At 39.5% G+C, this 23,595-nt stretch overlaps 2 protein-coding genes and 1 non-coding gene across 4 annotated transcripts in view; 2 read left to right on the top strand and 1 right to left on the bottom strand.

Moving 5' to 3' along the window:
- Window positions 1-1,081: 1,081 nt before the first annotated feature.
- Window positions 1,082-8,599, top strand: CXIP4 (CAX interacting protein 4). Of its 2 annotated transcripts, none has more exons than XM_077382500.1 (3): window positions 1,082-1,228; window positions 2,374-3,403; window positions 8,268-8,599. In XM_077382500.1, exon 2 carries the CDS (start codon window positions 2,400-2,402, stop codon window positions 3,390-3,392), a length of 993 nt encoding a protein of 330 aa, XP_077238615.1. In that variant the 5' UTR covers window positions 1,082-1,228; window positions 2,374-2,399; the 3' UTR covers window positions 3,393-3,403; window positions 8,268-8,599. The 2 variants fall into 2 exon arrangements, with proteins under 2 accessions (XP_077238615.1, XP_077238614.1); XM_077382499.1 differs by having other exon boundaries at window positions 1,104-1,251.
- Window positions 8,600-12,113: 3,514 nt separating this feature from the next.
- Window positions 12,114-12,186, top strand: TRNAR-ACG (transfer RNA arginine (anticodon ACG)). Its single transcript has one exon. It is a non-coding gene; the product is annotated as a tRNA-Arg (tRNA).
- A 2,416-nt stretch (window positions 12,187-14,602) lies between these two features.
- Window positions 14,603-23,595, bottom strand: part of LOC143879852 (transducin family protein / WD-40 repeat family protein) — a 34,499-nt gene continuing 25,506 nt past the window's right edge. The window contains exons 11-18 of the mRNA XM_077382498.1: window positions 23,257-23,396; window positions 22,820-23,032; window positions 18,646-18,730; window positions 18,260-18,554; window positions 17,153-17,420; window positions 16,621-16,840; window positions 15,951-16,165; window positions 14,603-15,445 (exon numbers count right to left, since the gene is read on the bottom strand). Coding sequence (XP_077238613.1) covers window positions 15,296-15,445; window positions 15,951-16,165; window positions 16,621-16,840; window positions 17,153-17,420; window positions 18,260-18,554; window positions 18,646-18,730; window positions 22,820-23,032; window positions 23,257-23,396 — 1,586 coding nt within the window. The 3' untranslated portion in view covers window positions 14,603-15,295. The remainder of the gene's footprint in view (window positions 15,446-15,950; window positions 16,166-16,620; window positions 16,841-17,152; window positions 17,421-18,259; window positions 18,555-18,645; window positions 18,731-22,819; window positions 23,033-23,256; window positions 23,397-23,595) is intronic.

Here is a 23,595-nt window from a genome sequence, read left to right as displayed (position 1 = left end):
GACTTTTTCCCTTTACCATGGTTGGGGAGGATGTTAGGTAAAGAGTAAGAGAGCTATGCAAACACACACATGGGCACTCATCACGAAACTCTTCCAGAGCCTACGGTGTCTGCACCACTCGTCACAGGTCTATAGAAACTACTCTTCTCGGTCTCTTACCTATGCCTCTTAGCTCTATCTCTGTTTCCTACTCGAGCTTCAAAACCTACTCGTCTTTCTAGTGGTACTATATTTGCTTTGTTCGTTTCTCGTCCTCTATCGTCCATGGCCATTAATTAAAGGGCTTGCCTTTCGTCTCTCATCCATTGTCACTGGTTGGCTCTGCCCCCCTTTATAGTAAGCATGAATAGTTTTCTAAGCGATAAATCAACTCCCTAATATCTTAAATCGACCCCATCTCTCTCTCTCTCTGCACTGCCCTATACGGGGGCGATTTATCACTGCCCTACTGACAATTATGGGTATATCAAATATCTTAGGATCAACGGGCACTCGATACTTTGGTAGGGCATTGAGTTCAATTAGACATCAAAACCCTTGAATATAGGGTTTTTGCTTCTGCACAAAATAAATCAATCATACAAAAACTAAAATTAAATAAAATTAAGGACATAAGTAAAAAAAAAACAAGATTTGTGAAAAAAATGAGTAGAAGGGGACCCGACTCAATTATATGTCTGAAATAAAAATTAATAGCTCGAATCCAAATCCGGTCCTATTAAAAATATTAAATATGGATCCGATTAGCATATGATTGGCAACCCTAGAAAAAAAAGAATGAAAATAGTTTAATAGGTAGATCACATACCTTATGATCTACCTATTGAAGAGGTCTCTTCTCGAAATCCTGGTTTCTCGATTGTGAATTTCGTTGATTTACTTGCAGAAATGATCGCTACTCTCCAAATTAGGGTTTTAGGTGCTATTCAATGGAAGAGGAAGGGGCCACAGCAGTCATAAATACACTAGAAGGGGGTGGCCCGGGGAAGAAAAAGGGCGAATATGTCACTTTAACCAAAAATTATACTTAACTGAGCTTTGATCCAAGGAACTACAATCCTCAGCGACACGTGAACGGCTCTAGATTCATCAAAGAAGACACCAAAGTGCATAGTCCTCGTGCTAGTTTCCATTAGCCCTCGTATATAAAGCAAGGTCTGCGGAAGAAATCCCTTCTCTATCACAATTTCGCAACGGGAGCCGATTGGCCTGCGAAATCGCGTCCGGAGTAAGAACTCGAACCCTCTGCATGTAAGCCCTTCTCTTATTTTCAATTTTTGTTATTATCCTTATTTTCTATCTATTACATTCTGAAATCCTAAAATCTTTTTCCAATACTCTTTTTCTTTTAATTGGAAATTAGGTATTTCCAATACACTTTTCTCTTCCATTCGACCCGATCTACGTTTACTCAAATCCGTAATTCTACCGTTGAAGCCCTGATTTCATCTGGGATCGTTTGTATTCCTCTCAAAGCCCTAAAATTCTCCCATCCAGACGGTAAATTCATATAACAGAAAAGCCCTAGTAGCCTTTCCCTCTTTGATTCTTCTTGGTTTCATCTGAGTATCCTTTGAATTTCTCTCAAAACCCTTAAAATACCTCCCTCCATCCGGACCCTAATTGCATATAACAGAAAAAACCCTAATTGCATACAACAGAAAAGTCCTAATAGCATTTCCCTCCTTCTTGAATATTTCTTGGGAGTTTGGATGCCATCCAAATAGTGGAAATTAATATCCGCGGAAAATTTCGACTGCACCCAAACAGTCACCTTATATCTCTTTCAGTTGAAATTGATTCCCGCAATAACCATTCCGATTCCATCATTTTCTCAAAACCCTAATCTTTCTTCCATTTATTCAATTTTTTTTTTTTTTTTTTTTTTTGTCCTCTCAATTCTTCATATCTTCTCTTGCAGTAGCAAATTCCAGTTAGAATTGCAAAATGCAGAAAAACCGTAATCTTTCTTCATTTCGTTTCAACATTTTTTTTCTTCTGATTCTGTCCCCTCAATTCTTCATATCTTCTCTTGCAGTAGCAAATTCCTGTTATAATTACAAAGTGCAGAAAAACCCTAATCTTTCTTCATTTTCGTTTCAACATTTTTTTTCAAATCTCCATCTTTCCTCTTGCAGCTGCAAATTCCAGTTAGAATTACAAAGTGCAGAAAAACTCTAATCTTTCCTAATATTTGTTTCAACATTTTATTTTTTTCTGATTCTGTCCCCTCAATTCTTCATCTTTCCTCTCACAGCAGCAAATTCCAGTTAGAATTACAAAGTGCAGAAAAACCCTAATCTTTCTTCATATTTGTTTCAAAATTTGTTTTGCTGATTGTGTCTCCTCAATTCTTCATATTTTCTCTTGCAGCATCAAATTCCAGTTAGAATTACAAAATGCCGGCGACCGCAGGCCGGGTTCGCATGCCCGCGAACAATCGCGTGCACAGCAGCGCTGCCCTCCAAACCCACGGCATATGGCAGAGCGCAATAGGCTACGATCCATACGCCCCCAACAAGGATGATTCGAAGCATTCTGCCCAGGAGCCCGGTGTGAAGTCTTCAAATTCCGAACCCGATGCTGAGAATGCCTATGCCAGCTTCCAAGGTCTCCTAGCCCTTGCCCGCATCACCGGTACTGGCTCCAATGCTGACGAGGCACGTGGTGCTTGCAAGAAGTGCGGCCGCGTGGGCCACCTCACCTTCCAGTGTCGAAATTTCCTCAGTACTAAGGTTAGTAGTGACAAGGATAAAGATCCTTCACTTGCTCTTCAGACTGTTGCGGGATCGTTGTTGGATAAATCAAAGGCCAATGGAAGAGATAGTAAAGGTGCGGAGGAGAGCTCGGAGGAGAGCTCTGAAGAGGAAAGTGAGAGTTCGGATTCGGATGTGGATTCGGAAATTGAGAAGATTATCGCCACTCGGGTTGGGAAGAAGGGCGTGAATCACAAGGTGAAGTTGTCGAGCAAGAGGCGGGCGCCAGATGAAGATGGGTCAGATTCGGGAGGCCAGAGGAAGAGAGGGAGATCGAGAAAATGGAAAAGTGGGAAACGGGCTAGTGGGGATTCAGATGAAGAGGATGATGGTGATGTGAAGAGAAGGAAGGAGAAAAGGAAAAGTAGACATGGGTATTCGGATGATGAAGATGATGAGCGTCACCGTCATAGAAAGAGTAGGAAGGAGAAGAAAAGGAGGAGGAGTCATCGACATTCAGATTATTCTGATGAGTCTGAAGAATCCGATGGGCAGCGTAAGCAGAAGAACAGGAGGCCGGCATTGTCGACTGATTCTGGTAGTAGCAGCTTGGATGATTCACGGATTGGCCGTGGCACAAAACGGTCTCATAAGAAGAGGAGCAGGAAACATCAGCGGCAGGAGGAGAGACATTAAATGTCTTTATGGTAATCTCCATGTAGCATTCAAATTGGCCTTTCCTTTTTACCTATTGAAATTTGTTTAGATGCTTATAAACTGGTCTACACTGTTTTCTTTTATTTTGATTTATTTCTATAAAAAAATGGGTTGTTTGATGTGGATTTCTCAAATCAAGACACTGGAAACGAGTTGTCTGTTTGTGCTTGCACTACATGGATGATCATTTTCTTATATCATGTGTGTTTTTGGGTTCCCTTCCTCTGCTCAGTGTATGGGTGATTGGAGTAATGAAGCAGTTCAGAGATCTCTAGATCATGATAAAATGAAAATAGGATGTAATTAATTGGAAAATATTGCGGTAGCATTCTTGATTTCAAACCTCAAATATGTGATAATCTAATCTAATCTCACTAGTGTAGACTGTGATATTGTTGTAGCATTTGTTGTTGGGTCTCTCACCCGGTTGAAAAATATTGATTTATTGGAAAATATTGTCGCAGCATTTGTTTTTGGGTCTCCCACCCGGTTGTCATATTTCAACGTAATTCTGGCCTCACTAGTTCTCTTCTTCTACGGTCCCCTCTCTGCCTCTCGTGGTAGACACATGGTCTCTCATTCCCTTCTCTCTTATCAAGGGCTACAAATAACTCCTTGAACCCCATTCTTTCGATTCAAAAGGCAATCAGAGGAGCTGTCTCACCATGAAGATAGGGTTGTCAGCCCGATTCCCTTGTACTTCTGACAAAGAACTGTCTAGCACGACCCTAACTTGCCTATCAGTCCTTTCAACAAACCTCAATTAGCAGTGCCATATCAGTAGAAATCACACTGTCTTCCACATCTTGGGCAGATAGCTAACTCCATTCTTGTTTGACCAGCTAAATTGTCACCAAAACCAGGGGCATGCTGCCCTTCCTCATCTCCCTCAAAGGATCGACCCTCTTGCCTATGCATGGGATGCTCTGACTTGTTCAATCATCCAATAGAATGCCAATAACTTATCACACCGACTTACCAAAGCTTGGGGCAGACTCAGCATGCTTCCTCATTTAACTTGGTTGATAAATGCCTAGTCAACCCATCCTCCTCGCCTCATAATGAGCTTTGCTGTCTGCTAGTGACAGGACTTACCAACTTGCTGGCCCCACTTCCCAAACTCATATGTTGGAGCTGAAGCCTGTTGCCGGATGCGAGAGGGAAAAAGGGTGTAGCAAGCACGGGATGGGGGAGCTCTTTTCCAGGTAGTTGTGGAACTAACCGCAGTAAAAATGGCCTAACAACACCTGGCGTGCATTGACCAATTGATGAACCTAGCTGGCATTACTGGTCTTAAGGCTCTATCACCGTATCACGTGTAGATGCATGGTTACATGCTCGCATTACTTCCTTTTGGCTACATGTTCCCAATTCTCACTGTGTGTCCTTGTCGTTGTCTCCCCAAGCTGCCCTCTACTCTGCATAGACAAGGGGTGAGGGGAGAGATTCCAAATATGGAATTGCCACACTAATCCTTCCTCGGTCTAAGCTAGTCAAACCCATAATGGGGTCTCCTTTCCATGTGTATAACATCCCCTACAACACCCCCCTCCTCCACACCTCCTTCCTCGCATCCTCAGCTCTGCCCATAAACTGCACAACCATTTCCACCACTTCCAGATGCAATCGCAGACTTCCCAACGTATGAGGTCATTGTGACTCCATTCCCAGGGCTCACCGAACCTTTAGCACCTCTAGCTACTTGAACCAAATCAGCTAGTGGGCACTCGAGGCTCACTACCTCCAATATTCTTCGCGTCGCATGTTATCCTCCCATGCCTAGGAGTTCCAAAATATTTGTTGGGTGACCATCAACTGCAACGAGAACCTCCCAAGGCAAAGGTTTTGAACATTAATGCAGATACTTGCCACCTTGAAGCTTTTCCTTCTATATCTAGAGTGATCATAAGAAATTATCTCACCCAAGGCTTAGTTTCCTAGGCATGAACATGCACATCCCATAATACAGCTGCCATGTATATAACATCTCCTACCTCCTCCATCCTTACACATCAGATGCCACGCCAGGTCGACTTCCTCCCATCCTCTGCTCTGCCCATGAACTACACAACATCTGACATTGATTGAACAACTGATGAATCTAGCTGGCTTTACTGATCCCAAGGTTCTATCACGGGTAGACACATGGTTGCAAAGTGTGATGAGGCAAGTCATGAACCTCACCAGGGCTTTATTTCTTGAGGTCCTGAAGCCTTCCATGCAAGGCTGGGATGAGGCAAGTCATGAACCTGACACCACCATCTAGATAGTTATTTAGTTTGTACTTTTGGGCACGTCGCGAAATCTGAACACTTGTTAAGAATTTTAGTGCCTCTGTGCCGGTATGATCACACCCTAAGGTTCGAAAAGTTCCCACCTCATCCGATCCCTCCAGCCGGGAGCCTGCCTTATACATGTCCTATTTATGCCTTCTCTCAACTCTTCCATGACTTCTTCTAAAGCCAGAAGAGGATCCTCGTAGGTCTCCTGGATTCTCCATACCTTCTTTGTGAGAGGGAGGCCTATACTTAAGACTTAAGTATCTCTCCACCTTGTTCATATTAATACTAATACCAGGGCTTTGAAGACTCCGCTCCTAGAAGGGGGGAGCGCTAGAGAAAATACTAAAATGACCCGATATGAGAGATCGAGATCCCGCCAACCGAGGAGATAGGACTACACCCACTTCAAGCTTTTAGACTACTAGACGAAAGTCTTCCCATCCCAAAAAAAAAAACTACTAGCTTCAAGGGTCAAGATTTCTGAATTATCTGTAGACGGAATCTATCCTACCAGATTTAGCATAGAATTTAAGGAAATTTACCAACCTGCTATTTGTCTTTTTCGACCCACAATTTGTAACCAGGACAGACTCCAAGATATTCATGATATTTTCTTGGAATCTTGACCCCTTGGCCACGGAACTTGTACCATCATAATGGTTACCAGGGGCACGATAGACAAAATTCTTCCTAGTTCTTTGATGAGGGCCAGCTGGCTTGAAATTCTTGAAGGGAGCACCCATCCTGCCAACTTCCTGCCTAGGGACCTCACGACTAGCTAACGGTAAAATTGATTTGACCTTCTTAGGTCCCACCGCACCTTTCTCGAGAAACGGCAAAGGCAGAGGATTCGATTGGGCAGATTTCAAATTTGAAATCACAATGGGATTCAGAGGCTTACCAGAATTCCGCCCCTGGCACGCCGGAGGACAAACCGCCGGCGAGGAAAGACCCAAATCTGGGAAGACCGAGAAAATTGAGGCATCGGAATCCTCCGGAAATTCAACCCCAATGGTACTGGTCAAGAATTTTGATTTTAAGGGAGGATTTATGAAAGTGCCAATGGGGGGCAAAAATCATTGCTGAAACATAACTCATACAATTCGGTTTATTACCTTCCATCTTGGTTTCTATAACCCTACCAAAAAGGCCCCATATAGCCTCCACTGTTGAGACAGCCCAGGCGCGTAAAGGGATGCCATAAAAATTAACCCATTGGACTTCCTTACCTTGAATAAAATCCCTACTCCATGGTGAGAGGGAGAGCAAATGATCACCCAAAGCCTTAGATCACTTAGCAAGGATCTGCGATGCTTGCAATTCTGATTCAAACATAAAGAGAAACTCATTCTTTGCCAAAATAGCAGGACAATGTAAAGATGGGATATCCCAATCCTTTTTGTGCCCATTTCCAAAGCTCCTCCAAGGACTCGTTATGGGAGCCCATTCGAGCGCCTACTTCCCTCCCCGAGATAGATAAAAATGGACACCCTGAGATTTTGTGATGATAAATTCTACCTGAATCAGGCCAGCATTCATCTTTGTCATCAGTAGAGTCAACCCTCGAGGATGGGTTAGCGCGAGGAACCCATTTTGAAGGAGATCTGGCCCAATGACACCATCGACAGTCATCCTTCCAACTGAAATTAAGGTATTGGCAGGGAGAGCAGGACCATCCTCCCAACCTATTGTTTTGGTGTAGCTTGAGGTTTCTACAAGGGCTCCCCTTCCCATCTAGAGGCGATAAAGGGGTCGAATCCGCCCAGACTTTCGAACATCTTCTACATCTATTTCGCCACCCAAAATTATGGTAGAGACAAAAAGGGCATTGCCAATCCTCCCCAACTTTTAGTCTTTTTCCTGACCCTTCCATTCACCTATCTGGTTTTCGCACAGCCTTCCACTTTCAAGTTTTTCGGGATCTTTCTCCTTTTTTTTCTTTCTAATTGCACATATTTTCTAATTTGGTTTGTTGCTTTCTCATCATCGAGTTTCTTATAAATAGGAGTAAACTTCTTTTTCCCTAGTCAGAATAGCGTGAAATAATTTTTACTTTAGTTAAATACAACAAGTTGAGGTTAAGCTTACAGCTTGTAATTTCTGTTGCCTTGGACGTTTCTTGATGACCACATATGAAGTTGTAAGACATTAATCACGTGTCCAATTTTTCAATACCTGAAAATGGAGATGTACAAAGCGACCGCCATTGTAGATCATGTTGCAGGTTTTTTACTTCTCACCAGAGTTTGGATTTTGGAACCTCATCAGTAAACTTCTTTTGGAATTTTTTATTAAGCCATTTAACTTGTCTAAATGAGATATGAAACGAGTTCATCTGTCATTTTTCATCACTGGAAAGGAACTCATGCTTCCAAGTGAGAAAATTAGCTAGTTTTTAGAAAACCCAACTCATATCATGAACTCATGCTTACAAATCTCCTCCATCACTTGACAGAACTCAACAGGAAAAAAACCATAAAGCCATGCCATGAATCCCGTTTCAAAAAGCCATAATATCACTGGCTGGTAAAGTATGATCTAATTTTCGCTCTTTTGGTGGTTTTGGCTGCAGCTCGGCCGTAAATGTTGCAGTACATATCAGCTGTGAGAAATCTGTGTTGTCCTTCTACTATCAGCTGAAGTGCCGAAGCAAACGAATATGGAAGCTAGGTTGTATATTTTCTTGCCCAAATCTGCCACTGTATTTTACAACTAAGAGTGGAAGCAAAGTGTGATCCCTGGAACCTATTATGTTGTGATGTTCTTCTTACTGAAGTTTATGTCTTGCCCTTATTATTGCATTATCATACTGCGCTATTGCAACTTAACTCCCTTCTATCAATGCTTATGTTTGCTCTTGTAGAATCATATCTATATGACTTTAATCTTATATTGTGTTGAATTTGTGGTGGGCTGTTTCCATCAAATGACGAAATACCCTTTACCCAAGGGATACATTTCATACCACTACCAAACAATCTCCGGTGCTAGCTGTTGACTGTAGTGGTGATGGCATCTGAGAGAAAATTTGACCTTTTAAAAAGGGTAGTTTGGTCATTTGCAGCGGCCTCTTTATTTTCAGAACTGAGTTCCATTTTGAAAGTGTTTCCCTTCTATAAAAGGCTATTACAATTTCTAAATGGCTGTCAGCAGTCAATCAGAGAAATGTAAAACAAAGTGAGTAGTCCCATTATCTCCTATCAATGACTAAGAAAATCAACAGCTTTAATATTTCTTGGTGGAACTCTAAACGTGATTTTATGGATCCTTTGATCGATGGATATGGGCTGATGAATGGATCCAATGACGTCCATGTGACATACACGACCCCTAAATAATTGCTGTTGAGTCGAGAAACCACAGGGGTTTTATGATAACGCAAGCCACTTTCATCATTTTCTAGTTGAAAATGAGGAAGGTGCCTTCTCTATCATCTTTTTCTAGTAATAGAAAGGGATGTCACCATTTTTTTTTTCTAGTGATAGAAAAAGATATTTTCCGGAATCTATTTCCTACCCAAGAGGTGGTATTTTAATTTCACCCAATTGATATTGGAAGTTTTTATTTAGGGAAATGTTATCAGCACTACTGTATTTTGATGATCGCACCCTTCACCTCATTAAAAGTATAGGATGATCCAAACCATCCTTTAGATGGGCCATCCCCTAAATAGGTTGTGCCCCAAAAATCATTTCCATAGGTTAATCCCAGCCCTCCGATCTGTAGAGGGATTGAATGTTAGAGGGAATTATCCCTCTAACATTCAATCCCTCTACAGAAGGTTAGGATCAACCTATGGAAATAATTTTTGGGGCACAACCTATTTAGGCACAGCCCATCTAATGGAATGTGGTCTACCACTGTTACGTGCCTAATTGGTCGTAACACAAATAAACAAAATATATAGACAATAGAAATGAGGGGGAGAGAGGTTGATTCAAGGCAACCAAATCTCCTAGTGACTCTATTCGAGAGGAACCATGACTCTCCGACAAAGTTTCCTTTGCTTTAAAATTCTAGCTTCTTCTCCATTTCATTAGATGATAACATTTTAAATACAGATATATGCCACTTGGCACATGCATAATGCAACCACTACTAACAAAACCACCCTAACCGACTACTACTACTGACATGACATCAACACCACTACTTAATAACCACACACTACTACCCACATTATATAGCATTACTTAGTAACTACACACACAACTAACACCACTAACACACACTTAACATTCCTCCCCCCTAGAAACAACCTTGTCCTCAAGGTTGATTTGTTGGAGAAAATACGTTATTCCACTAGGGTCTCAAATCCTATGGGACACAATTTTGTTGAGCATAATAATGTACATCTGACCTTCATGTTCTGCATAAATAATCATCATGATCTCTTGAATCTCACTTTGGAAATCTATTGTGAGCAAAGTTGAGAAGAAATACGATTTTTCATGATCATCATTTGTCATTTTTTTCTCTATCCGAACATTAAAATCTTCAAGCTTCATCATTCCTTCATCTTTTCATTTGTCCTTTATCTCCATGCTGATTTTGTTAATTTTGTTCAAGCCTTCCGCAAATCTTCGGTGTTCTTCCATCATTTTCAAAGCCAGTGCTTTAATCTCCTACAGATCTTCGCGTATGGATTCCTAAAACTCCGAAGCCGCAGCCATCGCGCAAGATCGACGGCTCTGATACCAATTTGTTACGTGCCTAATTGGCTGTCATACAAATAAACAAAATAGAAAATAGAAATGAGGGGGAGAGAGGTTGATTTAAGACAACCAGACCTCCTAGTGGCTCGATTCGAGAGGAACCACGACTCTCCTACAAAGTTTCATTTGCTTTAAAATTCTCTTCTTCTCCATTTCATTAGATGATAACATTTTAAGTACAAATATATGCCACTTGGCACATGCATAATGTAACCACTACTAACAAAACCACCCTAACCGACTACCACTACTCACATGACATCAACACTACTACTTAATAATCACACACCGTGGTGTAAGATGCACCGATGTTCATTGGCATATGCACCGACGGTCATGACCGTCGGTGAATATCACTTTTCTTGTAGTGCCACTACCCACATTACATAGCACTACTTAGTAACTACACACAACTAACATCATTAATATGCACATAACAACCACCATTTACTTTCTGTCTCTAGATCTATAATTGTGAGAAATTATATCATGAAGGGACATATAAACACCTAAATGTGGTATGATACATGGTTTCAAATTTCAGGGAAAATATTAAATAATTAAAAAAATTGCGATTTTTGCTTGAATTTCCTTAAAATTCGGACTGAATTTCAGTCAAAATAATGTAACGCTTCGGGTATCCCCAATTTCGGTTTCGGGGTTGACCGAAACCCGATATTTCGGATTTTGATCGAAATTTAAAACCATAACGATAAAGGTACCACTCTTGATATTTGATCCAACAGCAGCTAACTTTTTGGAGCTGTTGTTGGATTAAAAATCAAGGATGTGATGATGAGTACATACATGTTCATAAAGCCCTTCATCATATAATTTCTCAAATCAAATAACAAGGGCAGAATGAATACCAGGCGTGTCCGCTCGTTCATCATATAATTTCTCCTATAAATCATACATCTGGAATTGGGATTTACCATTTCCAATTTCTAAACCGGGGTGAAGAGAGCAAAATATTTTGGGAGATGAGATTTTAACCCCTCTGCAGTACGCATTCGTCCCCTTATAACGTCTACATTGGGCTACTTTAACGCTTTTGGACGTCAAATCAAGTTAAGAGGAGGCAGAATGCGTACTGCAGAGGTATACGTTCCGAATGTATCAGGTGAACTACTGACCATAGAGCTATGTCTATTAGTCACAGGGGAAGTGGTATATTCGGCCCCATTTTTTTACTTGGGAGTTGGGACAGCCTGTACGAGTACTCCTCTACACTGTAGGGCCGTAGGGTATGTGTATATTTTTTTGGTAGGGAATGTGCATACGTATAGCTATATGTCAACATTCACATTAAATATTAACAAAATGGAAAATGATATCGTCACCATGGTTTTAAATTTCGGTTTCGGCCAAAATTTCGGTCCATCGAGACCATGGTTTTAAATTTCGGTGCCGACGGAAAATGAAATTTTGGCCAAGATTACCGAAATTTTGTAAAGAAATAAAGAAAGGGCGTTTTTTTCAAAATTTTAACCGAAATTTACCGGTAAGTTTCGGTCACCTCGTAAGTCGTACTGTCAGATATTCAATGTATCTTAACCGCAAGCTCATGGGAGGTCAGATTGTAGGGTTCATCGTGGACGGACTACAGCCATCCAATAGCCGTACCCGTGGGCCAAGCCAAAGTAAAACCCATTAACCGATATTTAAATATATAATATATCAATATAATTTTGGGCAGACATGACTTCATGGCCCAATGGATAAGGCGCTGGTCTACGAAACCAGAGATTCTGGGTTCGATCCCCAGTGAAGTCGACTTCTTTTTGCCTAAATTACGCGGCAGAATCGGTATCTTATTCCGATTCCGATTCCGATTCCTGATTCTGGCAATCCAAACCTTAAGCGTGTGGGATGTTCCATTTGGCATGGAACCAAGACCATGTGGGTCTCTTCACGATGTTCTACAAGATGCACATGCTCTCTGCTTAGTCATTCTATTTGGTGTCATTGAGTCTGTATCAAACAAAGTTTGGTAGGGTTATAATAAAAACATAAAGCCAAAATTTTCGTCGTCTGTCAGATGAAAGGATCCGATCATGCCACGTGAGCCTTAAGATTTATTGAATGGTTGCAATTTGCCATCGTCCTTGGCATGATAATTTCACGGTTGGCATGGGGCCCAACCAATCGAGCTACTTGCCTAATTGAATATTTACATAGCAACTCAGGCCATGTTTGGCCACCATGAAAAAATATTTCATTGAATATTTGTAGGGTCAGGCATGATAAAAACCAGGAAAACATAAAACCAATTCTAAATAGGTATTTTCTTTTCACTAATTTTTTATGCTGTCTCTACTGCCGCCAGCTCAATTCTCTCCTCCTTCCTTCTAGACCTGGCAAACGGGTGGGTCGGCCGGGTCAACCCGCGGGTGATCCGGGTGCGGGTCCACGGGTCGGGGTGAGAAAATGACCCGCATTTTGGCGGGTCAAAAATTTACGTGACCCGCGCGGCCCGCGGGTGGGCCGGGTCAACCGGCGGATCACCCGCAAATATGCCGCGGGATTGTAATAATTATTTTGATTTTAGCTAATTTACTTTTTGTGGTGTAATGATTACTTTTTTACATTTTCTAGGAACATTTTAGCAACATTTGGATGCGCGCATCTTTGCATACACAAAGGCCACTTGCCGAGAAATTGCCAAAGGAGAAGCTTGATAGCAAATTCTAATAAAATAAAAACCACATTTAAATGTTATCAACACTAGTGGGCACTCTCACTTTATGTATGGCCCACACCATAGGATGATCCAAACCGTCCATTAGTTGGGCCATAGCCTAAATAGGTTATGCTCCAAAAATCATTTCCATAGGATGATCCTATCCCTCCAATCTGAATGTTAGAGGGTTGATCCTAACCCTCTATAGATCGGAGGGTTAGAATCAACCGATGGAAATAATTTTGGGGCAACCTATTTAGGGTATGGCCCATCTAATGGACGGTTTGGAACTTTGGATAATCCTACGGTGCAGGACATACCGTACTTTTTATAAAGTGAGGAGTTACTCATAAAAAACAAACAGCAGTGATGATAACATTCTCAAAAAGATTAAAAAATACTGTAAAAATGCGGGTGCCCGCGGGTTGACCCGACCCGACCCGTGTTTTTGCGGGTTGGGTCACCCGCGGGTTGGTTTTTGACGGGTCACGGAAACTTAGACCCGTGCCCACAAATTTGCGGGTGGGCCGGGTCGACCCGCGGGCACGGGTCACTTTTGCCCGGTCTACTTCCTTCTCAGTTCTCAGCTTTCCACAGTTGGGCCCATGAGAATTCCATCGAATAAACGGCAAAGGCTATTACTCAGCTAATATAATACTGATTAAAGATTGTACTAATGGTTGGTGATCCAACGGTTAGATCTTGTAAAGATCTGATATACTCTAATAACTAGTATTCCACAGCATGTGCTTGGGTGTAAAAACAGTGGGTCCTAACCCATCATTAATATTAGAAGTAAATGGTGGGACCCACCCCATCAAAGCCTTAAAGTGTAAAATGGTAGGCCCCATCCCATAAAAAACATGAGATATAAAACGGTGGTCTCATCCGAGTGTAAGATGGTGGGCCACAGTATGCATGGGTTTGGGAGGAGATCACCACATTAAAACATGTGGTGTAAAATGGAGGACCCCACCATGCTAGCCAAGACTATAAATTGTTGGGCCCCACACGATCATAGCATCGGGGTGTAAAACAGTTGGTCCCACTATGAAGAGTTGCAGAAATTAGCAATAGGAGCGAAAAAAATGAAAAAAGGTAGATGGGTAGAGATTTCCAACAAAAAAATTTCTCTAAAAGAAAAAATGACAATGAAAAGAACCATGTCTTGTACATATTAAAGAGAGAGAGAGAGAGAGAGAGAGAGAGTGAGGAAATGTTGGGAAGTGGCTTAAAAATAAGGAAAACAAAAAATCTATTTCAAGTCGAGTTTTTCTTTTCCCAGTTTTCAGCTACTTCTCACCCTCTCCTAACCATTCTAAGATTTTATATGATGAGGGGATTGCAAGATTGTTAGAGGAATTTGAAAAAGAGAAACTTTTCCAGAATTTGAACCATTGCAGTTCAAATTTTATTTACAGGAGCTTCAAGTTATAATGATATCCCTTAAAAAAAAGGATAACTGTATCATTTCCCTCTAAACCTTAGAAAAGAATGAATCATAAAGAATTTTCCCCAAGAAATCTTTCTTCCTGCAACCTAAACAGAGTCATAAGGAATTGAATGTTGTAAACATAAACTACTGTAAAAAATAGACAACCTAGATCACGAGTAATTCAATTTAGCTTCTTGGAAGAGGAAGAAACTTACAGATGCAATGATGAAGAACTTCCCAATCAACTCAGAGTCAGGGAAGTTTTAACTCGATTTAGCAAGCTCAAAATACATGTCCAAGCTCCCATTTTCTTACAAAATTGACTCGTTCATCACTAACTCGGTCAAGCGGAACTCGAAAATTGAAAAAACGAATTCCAGGTAGAGCCAATCGACAATTTCATACATGCCCAAGCTCCCATTTTCTTACAAAATTAACTCGTTCGTCACTAACTCAGTGAAGCGGAACTCGGAAATTGAAAAATCGAATTCCAGGTAGGTAGAGCCAATCGACAGTTTCATGTAAGAACTCTGCAGTTTCAAAGGCCTCAATATTGACCAGATACAACACACCCGAGCAATCACGAAACGAAATTTTAATCAGGAAAAACCATGGAAGTCCTCACTGCTAATCTTCGACAACTTGGTGCACGCAGATGTGAGGAAGACGTAGAGCTAATTTCATGGCGAGACCGTACTAGAAGAACAATCAGAGAGAATGAAGGCATTGAAACAGAGATTGGATGAGAAATATCACTATTGAAACACTCAGAAGTGTGAATTGCTGAGAAAAGTAACCATGCATCTAGAACTTTGAAACATTTTATCTATTCTCTGCCACACTGAGCTTTGAATTTCTAGAAGCTTCTTTGCCTTGCTCTGTAGTGTTGACTGACGCCGAATTGTTTCGCCGTGTATCTGTATAGGAAACAGAACGAAGATAATAGGTTAAAAATTGTAAGAGGTCTTTCTCAAATTAACCAAACCTGTAAGAGGTCTTTCTCAAAAATCGTCTACTGAATTTCAAAAGAGACCTATCCGGGATTCTAATTGAGATAAGACAAACAATTCTCCTACAGGTTAATCCAAAATACTGTTTTAGGCGAATGAGAAAAAGGCTGCGGCCCTCGCAAGACTTTAGCAGAACTATCAGTATAAATGTTTTTCTTTAGCTTTTTGCTTAAAACATGAAAAGTGATTTTCTCCACATGCATATTGCCCATTTTTTATAGGCCCAAGCTACTTTCATCCATCTGTGAAGAGAAAATGTCTGAATTGGTAAAACAAAAACATATGCATATTAGTCATCTGAGAACTTGCATGTTGCTCAACTATTGTCCAAAATATTTTGATCATAACCAAAAATATGGTAATTTAAACTGAAAAAATATGCATCACCCAAAGCTGAACTAGTTAGTAGTACCTTGAGAAACAATCTAACCACAGCTTGAATGAACTCGAAGTTGTTTCTGCAGGAAACCTCGAGAATAAAATAATCCAATAACATTTCAATAGAACATAACTCCAGTCTCCCTTCAGGTTCTTGCAGATCTTCATCATCTATTATCTGAAGCATTCGGAGCTCCATATCTAGAGTCGAGGGGGATAAACCTTTGAGGTAGTCTGTGAATGTTGAAACTGCCACAGAGAAATATAAAGATGTGAAATTAACAAATTGTTTTCTAGCAGCTTCTGGAGACAGTTAATTTATGCTAATAAAACAATATAATCAGAATTAACATATCACAAGTCTCAAGCCAAAAATGATAATTGATTTTGAGTATGGCATTCATAACAAATAAATGATAATTGAATTTATTTTTATTTTTTAAGATTGATTGTGAATTTCCACCATAACAATAGCAGGGTGGAACATTTTCAAAGAAAAAAAAAAACATTAGCAGGGTGAAAATGAACAAATTGTTTCTCATTTTACACCATTTTGCAATATTTTAGTATTTCACCTGAAGGAATTTTCTCCAAAATTAAAACCCTATGCTTCATTAGTATATTAATTTAATAGCCACAATGGAAGTATGGCATTCATAATTTAAGAAATTGCAAACAAGATTAGCATTAACAGGCAGACTTACAGTTGTTTGTCTTGGCAGAGGATTGAAGAAGTTGCAAAAACTGAGATGATAGATCTGGCATTCTCTTATTATGTCCCAGTTCATTTTTTGTATCCTTTTCTTCACCAGTTGTTATGTCACTAGGTTTAAACAATATTTCTCCAGAGAGGGATGGAATTGACGGCAAGAAAAAAGGAGCCTTTTCTGGCTTCTTTGGTGGCTCAATGGGTTTGTTACGGACCTGAAAATTGCAAAAACAATCCAGAAATAAAGCAAAAGGTTAACCAAAACGATCAATAAATTCCAGTTGGCACATACAAGAAGCAAAAAAGTAAAATAAAAAATGGCATAAAAAATAAATGCAGTTAAATTACTTCATTAAAAATAGTATAAGCAGCAGGTTAATTTGGGGATGACTGTATCATATCAGAAAAATATGAGCACTTTTGAGATGTAATAAGATTTGGGGGGTTGCAATCATGAATGAGACATAATGATCAGTACATAAAAATGTCAAGTTCTGTAAATTTAGCAGATATTCATATAAACACACCTTTATAATGTCTAAATTAACGAGACTTTGCCACTGGCTCTTGGGTAGCAATGAAAGGGTAACAAGATCAGGGATTTGATGACTGAAATAGGGAGCAGAATTATTGTCCTCAGTTTGTAGTTGGTGCCCCATAGGGCGATGAGATTCCTCATCCTCGAGCTCAGAACCTTCCTTTGAAGAAATAGTAGGCATTTTAACACCGAAGACTTCTTTCCCACTTGCATATAAGTCTACATTAGAGGATCCAGAGAACATTGCTTGATTAACCCTGTCACATTTCAAGGAAAATCAGCTTAGGTTAATCTAAAAAAAGCGAAGAGGGCTGAGTACCAAAATGGTAAATAAAAGTCACAATCTTAGAGTTCATGCCTTGCTGATTCATAGCATCACAAGAAATAGAAAGGAAACATATTCGACCAATTCAACAGAACAATTTTAGAAACAGTAAAGGATGAGAAAAGGATATAAACAGAAATATATAATTAATCAAAAATGGTATATCAGCAATATAGATCTACAAAGAAATCTATAAAATATGAATTCATGCAAGTAGAGCAATACTTAGAGGATCCAGAGAACATTGCTTGATTAACCCTGTCACATTTCAAGGAAAATCAGCTTAGGTTAATGTAAAAAAAAGCGAAGAGGGATGAGTACCAAAATGGTAAATAAAAGTCACAATCTTAGAGTTCATGCCTTGCTGATTCATAGCATCACAAGAAATAGAAAGGAAACATATTCGACCAATCAACAGAACAATTTTAGAAACAGTAAAGGACGAGAAAAGGATATTAACAGAAATATATATATATATTTCTTTTTTTTTTGAAAGATAGAAATATATAATTAATCAAAAATGGTATATTAGCAATATAGATCTACAAAGAAATCTATAAAATATGGATTCATGCAAGTAGACCAATACCACTAGTTCAGCCAATCTTAGAGTTATACACTCATCCTTGTTCTAACGGTTCTCAAAAATTGAAGTCTTCTCTTCAATCTCATTTTATAAAATACAAACTTATACTAGACCAAGACTCCAAATGGTGCCAAGATGATTGATTTAAGAGACAAAAGAGCCTAAAAGCATTCAAATAAACTTACCACAGGTAGACACCATTTTGATCAACATGAGAAGTTGCTAAAATATCCATATTAGGCGACAGAGATAATGCTGTGATGGACACATCCACATGTATTGCATCTATCTGCCTTGCCAAGATAATATCCCAAATTCTAAGACTTCCATCCATACTAGAAGATAAAAGCCACTTCCCATCCTCACTGAAACACAAATCAGTAATACGGTCGGTATGACCTTCAAATTTGCGAACCATCCGTTGAGCCACAACATCAAACAGACGGAGAACCATATCATCTGTTGCAATGGCCAAAAGACCTGAAAATATAACATTGAACATTGTGTCATCATATTTGCTTCCTAAACGAGAATAGCAAGATTGAATAATAAACATCTTATAAACAAGTACCATTGGTTCGGTGATAGACAATCTTGATCACAAAAGAACCAACTTTCCATCTAGATTTCAGTTCACGTCCCTTGAAGTCCCACACCTAGACAAGATTATAAGAACCATCAACAACATTCACTTTAGACTCGCACCACCTAGAAAAAAAAGAAGGAACAAAGATAGAACAGCCATATAGAAGAGACAATTTCTGCAACATGCAAAGATATTGATTTAAACCATATTTTTAAGCTACACCTGTGATTAACACAAGAAGTTCTATTGAAGTACCACGATATGTTGCCAAATTGCTAATAATAACAACTAACCAAACATAACATACCAACACCTAATAATTGAAATTATCGTCATCAACGCTCTTCGGTGGCAAATCAACTCAAAACAACACCTGAGGCTAAAGACACAACCCGCAATGCACCTAATTGGATTTCATCCAATCCAGCCTCGAAGGTGTGGCTCAAGCAGTTTGACCTATAACCTCCATTAGAGTGGGGTCCTTGTACCAGGTCTCAAATGATTTTACCATAGTCCAATCCTATTTGTCTCACAGCAACTTTTATCATCTTAAAACATAGTTGATGCTCATTCGAGTACAATAACTTCAAAGGAATGGAAGGTACAGCAAGATAGGATTAACACATGTGAATATGTGTAAATTATTATAGATAACTTATGTGGATATTTTCAATGAGAAATTTCCACAAAAAAAAATCATTCAGAAGTCAAAATTGAAGAATTTCTCACAATAAAACAAAGATTTGGGCTTGTTATAGGGCACTTTGAACTTGGAAGTGCTGTGCCTGTATCAGTACCCAACACATGTCAAACAAGGTGAGTATCATCAACCTGAAATATGTGTGAACCATTAACCTAGCTTGAAACCCCTTCGCAGATGTGAAACAAGGTTAGGCCATCAACATTAAATTAGGGGTGCAACACGGGTCGGGTTGGGGGTTGAGGCCAACCCTAACCCAACCCGAGATAGCATTCACTCAACCCTAACCCAACCCAACTCGAGCCTCGCGTTGAGGATGGTCAACCCTAACCCAACCCATCTAACTCGAAATCGGGTCGGGTTGAGTTGGGTTGGGTTGGGTTCACCTTGGTCTAAACAGAAAAATGCAATTAACCCAAAGAGAATCAAGATCAGATTAGAGGACGGAGGTCAGGTTCGGGTTGACATGGCCTCAACCCTAACCCAACACGAAATTAAAACAGGTTGGCTTTTCCCAACTCTAACCCAATTACCCAACCTGAGGAAATGCCAACCCAACCCGAGACAAAATCGGGTTAAACCTGTCAGGTTCGGGTTGAGCCTGACCCAAGTTGCACCCCTACATTAAGTACTTGTGCAAGGTAGGGATGGAGACAGGAATTTGCTTCTTTCTTTCTTTTTTGGTGTTGGGGTGTGTGTGTGTGTGTGTGTGGCCGGGGGTGGGGGATGGGATGGTTGTTATATAATAATCAATATACGACCGACTAGTACAAGCAGCGCTAAACTTAACAAGCATTACGAATACTAGTGTTATTAGGAGACCTCAGTTCTTTACCATTGAACTTACAACTAGAGCTAAATCTAACAGTCATTATGGATACTATTACTTGCTTTCTAGGGCATTTGTTTATCTGTTTATGGCCATGAATACTGTTTTTAAATGTTAGTCATATATCGTGCAATTGCTTTAGAACTTAAAAACTGCTTGGACTTTCTTATGTGATTGTGACAGACTTGTGGGCACACGACATCCATGCCATAATTTCACCATTACATCTATCATTTCCCCTTCATAGAATGATAGAGTCCATTACCTTCTTGCTTCCCAACCTAAAAACCAAACCAAATATGTCTGTCTTGCCTCCAAATGTGAAACCTGCCACCGGCTTTTCCGATTTACTAGCAAGCACCCCTACTTCTATAGGGAGCCTTCATTGAATATCCTGCCTAGCCAAAAAAATGGGCTTACAATCATTTTTTTTTTAATGGCAAATGGACTTCACTCATTTCACTTGGCTCTATTCAAATTATAACTCCACTTCATCTTTTCTAGTTTCTACATTGTTGCTCTTGAAACTTGTAAGTCACAATAAAATAAATTACTTTGTGAAAAAATGACTAAACAGTTGTGAAATATTGAAGACAAAAATAATGGGAAACTAATGAAGCACCAGTAACAATGATTAAAGAAACCATTTCAAAAAAAAAAAAAAATTTGATTACAGAAAAAACGGTGCTTACGCCTCTCGCCTCAATCAGAAGTTTCTTTGAGATCTTCTTAAGTAAATGTTTGCTCTTTTCCTATCTCAAAAACTTACCCCACGCTTGATTCACATTGTAAGGTGGATTCTACATTTTTATTATGAAAAAACACTATCAGTATAGTTTTCATCAGCATTTTTGCTGCACTTTTTCCCAAATCACTTATCTATTATCAAGGTTCTGGCATTCACATATCATAAAAAGGCTCTAGATTCTATTTAAACCTACATCAGGATTAAATCCACCACCAACTCAAATTAAAAAAAAATAGCAGAAAACCCCAAAACAAAAAAAAAAAAGCTTTTGGTGATACAAATCCATAATGCAGAAGCAAACAGACAAACAAAATCAAAGAAAGAAATCAGCAGCACATTATACTAGCAGAATAATGACTCTTCACATACAAAAAAGGCACAATCCAGAACCACAAAAAGAGAGAGAGAGAGAGAGAGAGAGAGAGAGAGAGAGCCAGGCACATTACCAGGCAATTATACACAAACGATGCTTGTACACACACAGCAGCAAAAAATAGAATTCAAGAAAACATTGACAAAAAATGAAGAAATATCATATGCACACAGATTCATTCACAGAAAATGCAACATAACTCACTCAACTTAGGCATCAGAGCATTCAAATAGAATAACAGAAGACTCAAGCATGTGGAGGCATATGGACTGGAATGGGCAAGAAGTCATGCATAGTGCACTACTCTCACTCAAGCAACACGACTCACACAAAAATAGTTAAAAGTCATGAATGCACACAAACACATAGACAGCCTGAGAATAAAGACAAGACAGATATCCACACATTCATGAATCTTCAAACTATTCATTCATCCTTTCCAATCTCAAATAACTAAAAGATTCAGAAAAAATATACTATGAATCCTTCTAGTAACTGGATGCAGAAAGTTCAAATTGGATCACATTAATGAATAATTAGAAAGGGCAGAAAGCAATGGGCATGACATCATGTAAAAGTAAGTTCCAGTATGGACGCCGGGCTCAGTTAGAGTCCACAGATAGTATAGCTAACTTTGGAATGACCAGAATCACAGCTTATTTCATGTGCAGCCCTGTGCCAAATGTAACTTTTTGGGCATCATAAAACCGATGCTTCATTAAGTAGCATACATTCAACCAGAATCTATTGAGTGAACTCATCCCTAAATGACTTTGACCGGTAATTGCTCTATCCAAAATAAACAAACATTGCAATCCAAAGTTCACCAGCCAACACGTCACTTCTCATATGGCATTACAAACGAAATGCATCTTTGGGTGTACTGAATACCAAGGATTTAAATTTCGGTTTAGGACATAGCCGAAACTGAAATTTCGGCTGAAATTCGGTAGCCAAAAAAAAACAAAGCATTCCATTACTGTACCGAAATTTCGGCTGAATTTTTAGGAAAACAGTTTTTAAAAAAATCAAAATTTCCCGAAATTAAGAAATTTCAAAATTTTAGACCGAAATTTTGAGCTCTGGCCAAAATTTTGGATTTGGGTGATTTCGGTTTTGGTACCAAACGAAATCCAAAACTCCGGACGAAATTTCAGTATTTGGACGAAATTTGGATTTTGGTGACTTCAGTTTTGGTACCAAACGAAATCCAAAATTCCGGACGAAATTTCAGTATTTTGGACGAAATTTAAAACCATGCTGAATACTAAACCGTTTCAAAATTCTAGCCCATTCGAAACTAACAAGTTAGTTATCTTTGCATGCTTTCTATCGCTAGTCATTTTTAAGCTTAACACAATATGGTTATCATTTCTCAGTATTCGGTCAGAAGTAGTTCACTCTGGAGCAATTAAATAGCGCACAACCTAATTGTTTCCAATTAAACAAATAATAAATATCGGCAAAAGGCAAATATAGAACATGAAACAGTATGATGTGGAACTAAACCTTTATATCACCATGGTATCCTGCACTTATCATGAGACAATTTGTTGCATCACAAGCAATTCCAGCCACTTCCCCATCATGGGCACAACTTTTTGCTCCAGAAATGTCCAAGTAACTGCCTCGGCTAAGTCCAGATTGGAGATTAAATCTTTCAATCCAACCACCCTCTGTCCCTAGAACAGCAAAATTACCACAGGCACTGATTGCACACGCCTGCCACATAAGAAAATAAGAGAAAAGCCCCATAAACTAGTCCCAAGTAGAACTTTCATAAAATCATGCGCGGATGGACTCCACAAGTAGATTACTTTACGGTGGAAACGGTGAACTTCCCATTGCATTTCATGCAAAACACCTTTTGCATTTTTTGGCAAGCATCTGCTCACCTGATAAAGGATTGGACAAACAGAAAAATATACAAGATTTTAAAATCATACCTTAACAGGTGTTTGATTGTCGGGGCAGGGTGTCAATATATGTTCACCAAGGACAAAGTCCTGAAGCCTCCATACATATGCTTGTGGCGTATCCATATGACAAGTTACCACATTGCACCAATCACGCTCACGGATTTCGGCTTTTTCGCAACAGAAGATCATTTAAAAAATCATCAGAGAAAGAAAACAAAAATAAAAAATCAGACATGGAACAAGAGTTGGATTGCAAGCCTACATAAAACATTGACAAAAGAGGTCAAAGACGTATAATTAAGCAATCGAATGCAATATCTCATTAGTTGTTTCAGCTAGGAATCATGTAGGCATGACAGTGTTCTC

Source organism: Tasmannia lanceolata, unplaced genomic scaffold (genome assembly GCF_043159265.1).
Source record: "Tasmannia lanceolata isolate RefF3 unplaced genomic scaffold, GAP_Taslan_0.1 ptg000006l, whole genome shotgun sequence".
NCBI classification, from domain to species: domain Eukaryota; kingdom Viridiplantae; phylum Streptophyta; class Magnoliopsida; order Canellales; family Winteraceae; genus Tasmannia; species Tasmannia lanceolata.
This window is presented reverse-complemented; position numbering and strand designations above follow the sequence as displayed.